Raw genomic sequence first — 12,851 nt, forward strand, 5'->3', positions numbered from 1 at the left:
ATCATTAACTCACTGCAATCATGTTGTATTATTAACTCATTGCAATCATGTTGTATCATTAACTAACTGCAATCATGTTGTATTATTAACTCACTGCAATCATGTTGTATTATTAACTCACTGCAATCATGTTGTAGTATTAACTCATTGCAATCATGTTGTATTATTTACTCATTGCAATAATGTTGTATCATTAACTCATTGCAATCATGTTGTATTATTAACTCATTGCAATCACGTTGTATCATTAACTCATTGCAATCGTGTAGTTTAATTAATGCATTGCAATCATGTTGTATCATTAACTCATTGCAATTGTGTTTGTATTTTTAGTTGATTGCAAAGATGCTGTAAAGAGATAACATCAACCTGAGCATCAACCTCTGACAATACTTCCTAACCATCGCTCATGACAATGTTAACAGTCAACTGTTGGGGCACACTTCCACAACACCTAAACATCACCCTCTGACAATACTTCCTAACCATCGCTCATGACAATGTTAACAGTCAACTGTTGGGGCACACTTCCATAACACCTAAACATCACCCTCTGACAAAATTAACCTGAACTCCTTTTAACCAAATTAATCTGAACATCACCTCGTAACCAAATTAATCTGAACAACACCTTGTAACCAAATTAATCTGAACACCACCTTGTAATCAAATTAATCTGAACACCACCTTGTAATCAAATTAATCTGAACATCACCTTGTGACAATATTTCCCTTAAAACTGTGACAAAATTACCCTAAAATTCACTCTTTGGCTATACTAAAACAAAATCTGACTTACTTGTTAGGGTCATTGCTAGACTCTACATCAGAGAGAAGCTTCAGAATGACTGCGGCAGGCTCGAAGTTCTTGGAGACTTTCTGTAGAAGGGCAGTGGTGGTGCTGTGTTTAAACAGGCCCAGAGCACGTTTCCTGAGTCCATGGAGCAAACAAGCCTCAACCGCACCTGTAGGATAATAATTCAAGGTGTCCGGTACTTCAGGATAAAATTTCCATGTTACACAATATACATTTGATCTTTCTGAGTTACCTCCCTTAAATATTTCCATACAAAATGTTCTTTCTAGCAATTACACCAGGAACTACCATTTATCAAAACACATTGTTTCATCGAGGCCCTATGGCACTGGTAACCACACCCTGGTTGCTCATGGGTGGTAACTTTAACCAGTGGGTATTATACAATTCAAATTATTGTCAATAAGAAACAAAGGCTTTCAAAGCAAAATAAATCCCCAAAACACATCAATCTGATTTGTCTCATCAGATGTTCTCCAATTTTGCTTTATTCATATTTTAATATTTTCCGTTACCAATGATATGACTCTAAACAACCTGCCAGTTTTGTTGATACCATATAAATTCAACAGTATTAGATAATCAATAAATATTTGATAAACATTATATTATCAGTTCAAAATACCTTCAGTGTAAGTCTTTATAAAAAGATGAAAGAATTTATTTTTCAAACATGTCACCGATCAATTTACAGTAACTTATAGAGGACTTACCACTCAGTATTACTTAGAGGACTTACCACTCAGTGTTACTTAGAGGACTTACCACTCAGTGCTACTTATAGAGGACTTACCACTCAGTATTACTTAGAAGACTTACCACTCAGTGTTACTTAGAGGACTTACCACTTAGTGTTACTTATAGAGGACTAACCACTCAGTGTTACTTAAAGGACTTACCACTCAGTGTTACTTATAGAGGACTTACCCCTCAGTGTTACTTAGAGGACTTACCGTTCAGTGTTACTTATAGATGACTTACCACTCAGTGTTTCTTAGAGGACTTACCCCTCAGTGTTACTTATAGAGGACTAACCACTCAGTGTTACTTAGAGGACTTATCACTCAGTGTTACTTAGAGGACTTACCCCTCAGTGTTACTTATAGAGGACTTAACACTCAGTGTTACTTATAGAGGACTTACCACTCAGTGTTACTTATAGAGGACTTACCACTCAGTGTTACTTATAGAGGACTTACCCCTCAGTGTTACTTAGAGGACTTACCACTCAGTGTTACTTATAGAGGACTTACCCCTCAGTGTTACTTAGAGGACTTACCATTCAGTGTTACTTATAGATGACTTACCACTCAGTGTTACTTAGAGGACTTACCACTCAGTGTTACTTAGATGACTTACCCCTCACTGTTACTTAGAGGACTATCCACTCAGTGTTACTTAGATGACTTACCCCTCAGTGTTACTTAGAGGACTTACCACTCAGTGTTCCTTAGAGGACTTACCACTCAGTGTTACTTATAGGGGACTTACCACTCAGTGTTACTTAGAGGACTTACAACTCAGTGTTACTTAGAGGACTTACCACTCAGTGTTATTTAGAGGACTTACCACTCAGTGTTACTTAGATGACTAACCACTCAGTGTTACTTAGAGGACTTACAACTCAGTGTTACTTAGAGGACTTACCACTCAGTGTTATTTAGAGGACTTACCACTCAGTGTTACTTAGATGACTTACCCCTCAGTGTTACTTAGAGGACTATCCACTCAGTGTTACTTAGAGGAATTACCCCTCAGTGTTACTTAGAGGACTAACCACTCAGTGTTACTTAGAGGACTTACAACTCAGTGTTACTTAGAGGACTTACCACTCAGTGTTACTTAGATGACTTACCCCTCAGTGTTACTTAGAGGACTTACCACTCAGTGGTACTTAGAGGACTAACCACTCAGTGTTACTTAGAGGACTTACAACTCAGTGTTACTTAGAGGACTTACCACTCAGTGTTCCTTAGAGGACTTACCACTCAGGGTTACTTAGAGGACTAACCACTCAGTGTTACTTAGATGACTTACTCCTCAGTGTTACTTAGAGGACTATCCACTCAGTGTTACTTAGATGACTTACCCCTCACTGTTACTTAGAGGACTATCCACTCAGTGTTACTTAGATGACTTACCCCTCAGTGTTACTTAGAGGACTATCCACTCAGTGTTACTTAGATGACTTACCCCTCACTGTTACTTAGAGGACTATCCACTCAGTGTTACTTAGAGGACTTACCCCTCAGTGTTACTTATAGAGGACTTACCCCTCAGTGTTTCTTAGAGGACTTACCATTCAGTGTTACTTATAGAGGACTTACCACTCAGTGTTACTTACAGAGGACTTACCACTCAGTGTTACTTAGAGGACTAGCCACTCAGTGTTACTTAGATGACTTACCACTCAGTGTTACTTAGAGGACTTACCCCTCAGTGTTACTTATAGAGGACTTACCACTCAGGGTGGCTTAGAGGACTTACCACTCAGGGTTACTTAGAGGACTTACCACTCAGTGTTACTTATAGGGCACTTACCACTCAGTGTTACTTAGAGGACTTACCACTCAGTGGTACTTAGAGGACTAACCACTCAGTGTTACTTAGAGGACTTACAACTCAGTGTTACTTAGAGGACTTACCACTCAGTGGTACTTAGAGGACTAGCCACTCAGTGTTACTTAGATGACTTACCACTCAGTGTTACTTAGAGGACTTATCCCTCAGTGTTACTTAGAGGACTTACCACTCAGTGTTGCTTAGAGGACTAACCACTCAGTGTTACTTAGATGACTTACCCCTCAGTGTTACTTAGAGGACTTACCACTCAGTGCTACTTAGAGGACTAACCACTCAGTGTTACTTAGAGGACTTACAACTCAGTGTTCCTTAGAGGACTTACCACTCAGTGTTACTTATAGGGGACTTACCACTCAGTGTTACTTAGAGGACTTACCACTCAGTGATGTGATACTGCTACTTTCTTCATGGACAAACTTTCTGGTCACAGCCTCTTCCATGATCTGTTTTACCTACAACATCACAAACATCAGATTGAATTAGAATACACCTGTGATAAAGAACGACACAGAATAGTATTTACCTGACACAATATAACTCAGAATATTACCTGTGATACAGGACTTTCCAGTAGGTTAACACTGATTCCTTTTGACAAAATCACGAATTTTACACGGGCATGGGTATATTTTTATTCATTCATTTCCCATTCTGTCACCATCCTTAATATGTTGTGGATTCTACAAACTCGCAGCAGGGCCATTCAGGGGCTAATGTAAGGGGCTGAAAATATCCACTGTAAAATGTTTTTGATCATTTCCCAAAAATCTCATTAAAATTTTACAATCTCAAAACAATATTTTTTTTTTGTCATTCTTAGCTTGCATTCAGATGACAATGCAACGACAACAAAAATCTTAAACAATCTTTCATAAATACATTGTAAGGATGTTTAAGTCTTTAAGATTATACTTTGAGAAGAAAGTAAGCATTCGGTATGCTTCAGAATATTCCCAATTTAGTTTCCCCCAATCTAAAGCCACTAGGCCTCGTTCCCAAATTAGTGAGAAAAAGCCCTGTGCAACATATTGAACATGTAGTTTTTAATGATTCTAGAAGATATTTCTGAAGTTGTACCCACCTAATTACATATTATCATTAAATTGTAAAAATATCAAATCATCAAAAGAAAAAGTAGAATTTTCAAAAAGTTGCCGGTCAGAGTTTAGCACGAGGTTTTATACTGTTGTAAACCTCACTTCTGTTTCAACAAATAACAAACTTTTGGTAGCCTATATGATGAGTCTGTATTATACTCTAGGGTATTGAGATTTATGTTTCCAGCAAGGTAATAAAACTATTGTGGTTTTGTTGTTGACATAACATGATACAACTTAAGTGCCATTCCTCTGTATAATGTACACCACAATCACATAGGGATATTGATTCAACACCCAATAAAAGGACTACGGTAACCTTTTTGCTCTCTATGAAATATTAAGTTATCTGAACAATCTATTTGATGAATGCTTGTTAGTCCTCGCATGTCAACAGGTTTGTAGTGTATCTGAATATAAATCAATGAAATGAAAAAAATGTTTTAACGAAATCCTCAGATGTTATAGCCTCTACATCAGGTGATTCCTACATGTATATACCCCAGCCTGTGATTATCAAACTGTTCTCAGGCACAAACTCATAAGCTACGCTCAAGCTCAATTTCTTGTTTCAGTGATAAATTAATGATAGTTCACATTTTCTAAACAATATTGGAAACATGTTGAAGAGAATTAAGCCTTTCACTGTTATTATTTTTTTCTGCTGGACTTTTATAATTTGACACAAGATTTAGAGAAATCACAATTAAAGAAAGTTTGTGTGAGCACAAAATCCATGCTTAAGCTTGAGAATGCTTTCATGAAATGGAGCAATGTTAAGTACCATGTTAAACATTAAACAGAAATGAAGCAATACAACACATGTACAATATTTCTTACTGTATTTGACTAAAGAGAGATTGAAAACTTGTATTTTCTAATATTAAATTTCAGTTCTGTATCACAAATAGGAGTTCTATACATACGTATGTAATATGTCTGTCCTAACATTTTGTTGAAACAAAATGACATATTTGATGGTAATAAGTCCTACCAAGTTTAAAGGAAAGCAAATGAAAATTGAGAGACAAGTAGTCAGGATATGATTGCAATGCCCTTAATATATGTGTAACAGGACAGGAAAAATGCACGGTCAGACCGGGGTTTGAACGGAGGACCCTCCAAACTCTATATGGGCGCTCTACCAATTGAGCTACCCGGTCGCCAACGATTGACCCAGTCAAGTTCTGCTACATTCCTCCCTCTATTTTCTAAGTATTTGCCCTCGAAAACACAGCTATTTACAACCCAGGTTTGCATTATAAATCCCCTTGCCAAGCATACACCAAATGCTTGAAACAAGGGTTGGTCACAGGCACCACTGTAACAGGAGACGGAAAATAAACAGCCAGACTGGGGTTCGAACCCGGGACCCAACTCTAGACAGACACTCTACCAATTGAGCTATTTGATCGCCACCGCTACGTATGCAAATGTCAATTATTCTGTAACTGATCCCGGGAGCGATGTAAATTAACACCATTTTGTGCATGTCGTTATAAAGAAAAGGTCTCTATAAATAAAGTCAATCTCCAATCAATCATCAAAGCATCTCCCTGAATGGACAAAAAAATCTGTATTTTCACTAGATCCTATAATACACCATCAACATAACTGATCCGCGGTGATGAAATTACACAATTTAATTGTCCTGTTGTTGCATAATTGACATGATACATATGTTGCTGTCATTTGATAAATCGGTTTTTAATGTAAAAGCAAATTGCCACGTGCACACAAAAACATTTTTGCATTTTAATACCACAGAAATGATGTGTGGTGCTGATTTCTCCAAAGATACATGAAACAGATCAATATATTGCTTACAGCATCACAGTCACAGATATACTTACTGAGGATTATATCACAGCCAGGAGACAGGTATAAATAAGTGTTTAATAGCCAACAAGTTCATATGTTTCAAAACCAAATTTTGAGGTGAGAATAGGATACATGTGATATAATGCCACCAAAGATGATATTCATATTCCATAAAACTCCAGTCTATAAAATAAGTAGGTCATGATCATCTCCAGAGACTAAGTAGGTCATCTCCAGATAATAAGCAGGTCATCTCCAGAGAGTAAGCAGGTCATCTACAGAGAATAAATAGGTCATCTCCACAGAAAAAGTAGGTTTTCTCCTGAGAATACCTAAACAAGTCATCTCTAAAGAATAAGCAGCTCTTAAAATAAACACGAGGCCCAGAGGGCCTGTATCGCTCACCTGGATATCTAAGAGCAATCATGGTAAAATATTCTCCAAATGATTTCCAAGGGAATATGCCAGACCCCAAGGCCAATCCTTGTGGCATATCTGTATTAGATTTTTCATGCCCAGCAATTTTATGTATGTTTTTTGGGTGGGGATCTCAACTGTTTCCAAGCTGTGATTCAGAAACTAGGTCCTTAGGGTTGTGGCTAGACCCCAGGACCAATTCTTATATATATCATGACTGCATTAGTCTCTTTTTGCCCAGCATTTGTATTTATAGTTTTGGGGTGGGGATCTCAACCATTTCAAAGTTATGACCCAGGGGTTAAGTCTGCAAGAGTGGGGCAGACCCTGGGTCAAATTCTAATATCATGACTGCATTCGTCTCTTTATGCCCAACAATTGTATATGTATATAGTTTTGGGTAGGGATCTTAACCATTTCGAAGTTATGAACCAGGGGTTAAGTCTCCAAGTGTGGGGCAGTCCCCAAGGAAATCCTGGAAGCATATGTGCATTCATCACTCAGCAATTGTATATATGGTTATAGGGTGGGGATCACAACTGTTTCCAAACTGTGACTAGGAAACTAGGTCCCTAGGGGTTCGGTCAGACCCCAGGGTCTATTCTAATATCATGACTGCATTCTTCTCTTTATGCCCAGCATTTGCATATATAGTTTTGGGGTGGGGATCTCAACCGTTTTAAAGTTATGGCCCAGGAAATATGTCTCCAAGGGTGGGGCTAGACCCTAGGGCCATCCTGGAAGCAAATGTGCATTCTTCTCTATATACTCAGCAGTTGTATATATGGTTATATGGTGGGGATCGTAACCAAGCAAATGACTCCTTGTTTAATTCCCACAAACATTGCTTCAAAGAGTCATATTGAAATGTTCACCAGTGAAAAAATACAACATTTGACCTTGACCTTTGACCCAGTGAACTTGACTTTAAGTCAGTTGACTCTTCGTTAAATTCCGACCAACTTTTGCTTCATGTCATGACAAAATGTTCATCAGGGAAAAGATACAAAATTTGACATTGACCTTTGACCCAGTTACCTTGACCTTTGGTCAATTGACACCTTGTTTAATTCTGACAAACATTGCTGCATAATGTCATAACAAAATGTTCATCAGGGAAAAGATACAAAATTTAACCTTCACCTTTGACCCAGTGACCATGACCTTTGGTCAATTGACTCCTTGTTTAATTCTGAGCAACATTTCTTCAAAGTGTCAAAACGAAATGTTCACCAGTGAAAAGATGCAAAAGTTAACCTTGACCTTTGACCCAATGACCTTGACCTTTAGTCAGCTGACGCCTTGTTTAATTCTGATCAACTTTGTTTCATCATGTCATAACAAAATGTTCATCAGTGAAAAGATGCAAAATTTGACCTGGACCTTTGAACCCAATGACCTTGACCTTTGACCTAGACTTTTTACCTCAATGTGTATTTTTGTGAACTAAACATCTTGACCAAGTTTCATGTACATCGGTCTAAAAATACCAAAGTTATCAGGCAGGAACAAAAATTGTGGATGGACACACAAACTGACAAACAGACGATACGGGGCCCTAATTAAAACAAAGTTTTTTATTAGACAGTTTCAATGCCAGATTTTCTGCCATGATTTTATCAGTGTTGGGAATGGCCTGTAAATTCATACTCGATCATCACTTCCAATCAAGTGACTGATGATCGAAAAATGATCGATCAAATTGAACTTAACATCAGTAATTTAAGGTTATATTCGCTTTCCGAAATCTACTTTCACTTTCGTTAACAGGGAAACCCTGACGTTAGAGAATTTTGCTAATAACACACAACATTCATATAAAAAACAATAAGTTTGTTGACAGAACCTTATAATTATTGAAAAATATGTATTTGGAAATGAAAATGATGATGTTTTGCAATGTCAATTATGCTGTGACAGCTGCATCTCGTATTCAGAAATGCCGCGATGGATTGGTATTCACCTGATGACACCCCGTCAAACTTAACATTTTATTTGTAAGATAGCCCACACTTTCAACAAAGCGTTTAATATATATCCAGCTAAGGACGAACAATACCTTCCAAACGTTTGGATCAGTATCCACCGGATGATCATAGTGTTTAATCTCCGGAATGTCCTGGTTTGTCACGGAATGACTGAGCCATGCAGCATTTCTATTGAAACGCAAGTTTTGATTGGTTGTAGGGTGGACCGGCTAGCCAATCAGCATTGTTGTTGTGTGAGACGTTCGATCAAGTTGTTTTGCCCAAGAACGAACAACTCGCTGTCGGCGGTAATAACACTATCTGAGTTTGTTTTTTGTTAATACTTAAATTAGTCAAACTATTATCCATCATGGAAAACAAGGATCGATTAATCAATTTTCAGAAACAAACGAGATGTCGACTAAATCGATTAATCGGAACAACACTAGATTTTATACAGATTCTTTTCAAATCATGACCAACAAGAGGCACAAGGAAAATGAAGAAATTTTAGCACACTGACTCCTTTGGGCCCCACCCTACAGCCCTTGGGGGTAGGGCTGGCTCAAAATTTTCAAAGTATCAAACTGTCAACTCAAGGTTATAATTCAAATCAAGTTATTAACATGTAATATTCAAAGTTTCATTTGCCATTACAAACCATAATAAATTTTGCCCCACTCCCTCCTTCCCCAGGAGTAAACGTGACACCCTAGGGCCATAAACCTTAAGACCCTTCCAACTATGAAGAGTGTTTGATTCTACCATATCTGAGTCTTTGAGAAGAAGATTTTTGAAATTCAGTCAATTCAACCCTTTTTGGCCCCACCCATCAGCCCCGGGGGTCAGTCAGGGCTGATATGTGCATACCATTAAACTGCTATCCCATACTGATAATGCTAACCTAAATTGAATAACTTCCAATGGAAATTAATAAAAAAAACACAAATGTTGGTCCAAAATGTGATTTCCCTATATAAACTATAGCAAAGTTTACCCCCTCCCCAGGGGTAAACGTGAGACCCCAGGGTCATGAAATTCACAATTTTGGTAAAGCACCTTAAGACCCTTCCATCTATGAAGAGTATTTGATTCTACCATATCTTGGTCTTGAGAAGAAGATTTTTGAAATTTCAGTCAATTCGACCCTTTTTGACCCCACCCATCAGCCCCGGGGGGTCAGTCAGGGCTCATATGTGCATACTATCAAACTGCTATCCCATACTGATAATGCTAACCTAAATTTAATTACTTCCAATGGAAATTAAACAAATGTTGGTCCAAAATGTGATTTCCCAATATAAACTATAGTAAAGTTTACCCCCTCCCCAGGGGGAAACGTGGGACCCCAGGGTCAAGAAATTCACAATTTTGGTAAAGCACCTTAAGACCCTTCCATCTATGAAGAGTATTTGATTCTACCATAACTGGGTCTTGAGAAGAAGATTTTTGAAATTTTAGTCAATTTGACCCTTTTTGGCCCCGCCCCTCAGGCCCCCTGGGGTCTTGGGACTAAACCGGCCACTATTTTTGTTGACCTTTTTCCATGAAAGGTTCCGGCAAAATTTCATTGAAATTGGTTCAGGGGTTTTTGAGGAGAAGTCGAAAATGTAAATTGTTTATGGACGCACGACGGACGACGACCGACAAAAGGCGATCGCAATAGGTCACTTGAGACTTTGTCTCAGGTGACCTTATATAAATGTGTTCTACTTAATATTAAACTTGACAAACTTTCCTGAAGTTGATAGTAGAAATATTAAAGTTAGAGAATTGGAACCCTGTCAATTAGATTAGAAGAATCAACCTGTGATTGACTGAACCTCGCAGAGTTTGGTGAAGATGAGTTTAGAAATAAAAGCCAAGATAAAGAAAACCTTCAGCCAATCAATTAGAAAAAGTGAATGTGAATGACATTGGCTTGTGGTTGTAGAATGGCTAAAAAGACATAGAATCTACCTCTGAACATGTACTACAAATTCCTGAAATTCTGTAAATATAATGCATATTTTGTTTTTGAGTTGAAGACAACAAAATCAGAGTCATGTGTGAAAGCATTGCCAAGGGGTCACGATGACGTCATCACCTCAGTGAAAAAAAGGTAGCTTGACATCACTGATAAATAGTAAATTATGTGTGGTTTATCGCGTGCCATAATCCTGGAGCTGCCTTACATGTGTGGGCGTATGACAAGACGCAATGAGCTGGGCAGGGATGGTGACGTACGCTGCCACAGATAACGTCTCTACCACAGTATTGATTCTGCGGTTGATAGTGCGATTGACGCTAAGCGGAAATGGCCAATAAAGTTACTCTCACTTACAGTACAAGGACACTGACCAAGTAAGGGTAAACACACCAAAGCCTGATAACAAGTCTAATCTAGTACAATGATGGTAATGTTCTTCTCCTACATTCATCATTGTGATGTTCATCTGCAGCTGATATAGTCAACTGATAATTACAAGAAATAAAAAAAACAAGACAATAACTTTGGATTCTGAACAAACCAGAACAAGGCTATTACTGGTATAATAGTTATGCCGAGGATATATACATGTACCATACAATAAAGGCACCTAACAATTTGTGATATCCAAAAAAGAATATTGCATTCTTTTCATAAGCATGTGTATACAAGTGTGAATTGTCAACAACAATATTGGAGATGTGATTGTGAAATATCGGCTAATCCATCCTGATATGGTTGTCACAGTTACAACCATACCCAGGTAACCGTATTGTAAGTTAAGAATTGAACAGCTTTAAAGGTAAGTTTGCAGTTTTGAATAATGACAGAAGACAGACCTAATTACGATGTTAACTACTGTCAATGTAACCTAATTTACTTTGGCATCATTTCGTTACCAGGACAACAGAGGAAAGGTACTATCATAAGCTGGGTGACAATAGAATTATTCAGATGTATACTATTATTGGAACTTCATGGAAATAATATGAATGCCATCTAAACTTGGTAGGATTATATAGTGGTAGTACAAAAGTGGTAACTATTAGGTGCATACACAGTAGCTTTACAGTAGAAATCAACCCTAATTTACTAGGTTAATACTCAGTATCTTTATAGTAGAAATCATCCCTGATTTACTAGGTAAATACACAGTATCGTTACAGTAGAAATAATTCCTGATTTACTAGGTAGATACACAGTATCGTTACAGTAGAAATCAACTCTAATTTACTAGGTAGATATCGTTACAGTAGAAATCATCCCTGATTTACTAGGTAGATACACAGTATCGTTACAGTAGAAATAATTCCTGATTTATTAGGTAGATACACAGTATCGTTACAGTAGAAATCAACCCTGATTTACTAGGTAGATACACAGTATCGTTACAGTAGAAATCAACCCTAATTTACTAGGTAGATACACTGTATCATTACAGTAGAAATCATGCCTGATTTACTAGGTAGATACACTGTATCGTTACAGTAGAAATCAACCCTAGTTTACTAGGTAGATACTCAGTATCTTTACTGTAGAAATAATCCCTGATTTACTAGGTAGATACACAGTATCTTTACAGTAGAAATCAACCCTAGTTTACTCGGTAGATACACATTATCTTTACAGTAGAAATCATCCCTAATTTACTAGGTATATACTCAGAATCTTTACAGTAGAAATCATCCCTAATTTACTAGGTATATACTCAGAATCTTTACAGTAGAAATCATCCCTAATTTACTAGGTATATACTCAATATCTTTACAGTAGAAATCATCCCTGATTTACTAGGTATATATAGAGTATCTTTACAGTAGAAATCATCCCTAATTTACTAGGTAGATACACAGTATCGTTACAGTAGAAATCATCTCTAGATTTACTAGGTAGATACACATTATCTTTTCAGTAGAAATCATCCCTGATTTACTAGGAAGATACAGTATCTTTACAGTAGAAATCATCCCTAATTTAATAGGTAGATACAATGTACCGTTACAGTAGAAATCATCCCTGATTTACTAGGAAGATACACTGTATTGTTACAGTAGAAATCATCCCTGATTTGCTAGGTAAATAGGTAAATACGCAGTATCTTTACAGTAGAAATCATCCCTAATTTACTAGGTATATACTCAGTATCTTTACAGTAGAAATCATCCCTAATTTACTAGGTA

At 37.3% G+C, this 12,851-nt stretch overlaps 1 protein-coding gene across 1 annotated transcript in view; it reads right to left on the reverse strand.

Moving 5' to 3' along the window:
- Positions 1-307: 307 nt before the first annotated feature.
- Positions 308-12,851, reverse strand: part of LOC110445812 (small G protein signaling modulator 1-like) — a 22,014-nt gene continuing 9,470 nt past the window's right edge. Inside the window, exons 3-4 of the mRNA XM_021490608.1 lie at positions 3,777-3,852; positions 308-965 (exon numbers count right to left, since the gene is read on the reverse strand). Coding sequence (XP_021346283.1) covers positions 796-965; positions 3,777-3,852 — 246 coding nt within the window. The 3' untranslated portion in view covers positions 308-795. The remainder of the gene's footprint in view (positions 966-3,776; positions 3,853-12,851) is intronic.

The sequence above is a fragment of the Mizuhopecten yessoensis genome, unplaced genomic scaffold, assembly GCF_002113885.1.
Source record: "Mizuhopecten yessoensis strain PY_sf001 unplaced genomic scaffold, ASM211388v2 scaffold2383, whole genome shotgun sequence".
In the NCBI taxonomy this organism is placed as follows: Eukaryota; Metazoa; Mollusca; class Bivalvia; order Pectinida; family Pectinidae; genus Mizuhopecten; species Mizuhopecten yessoensis.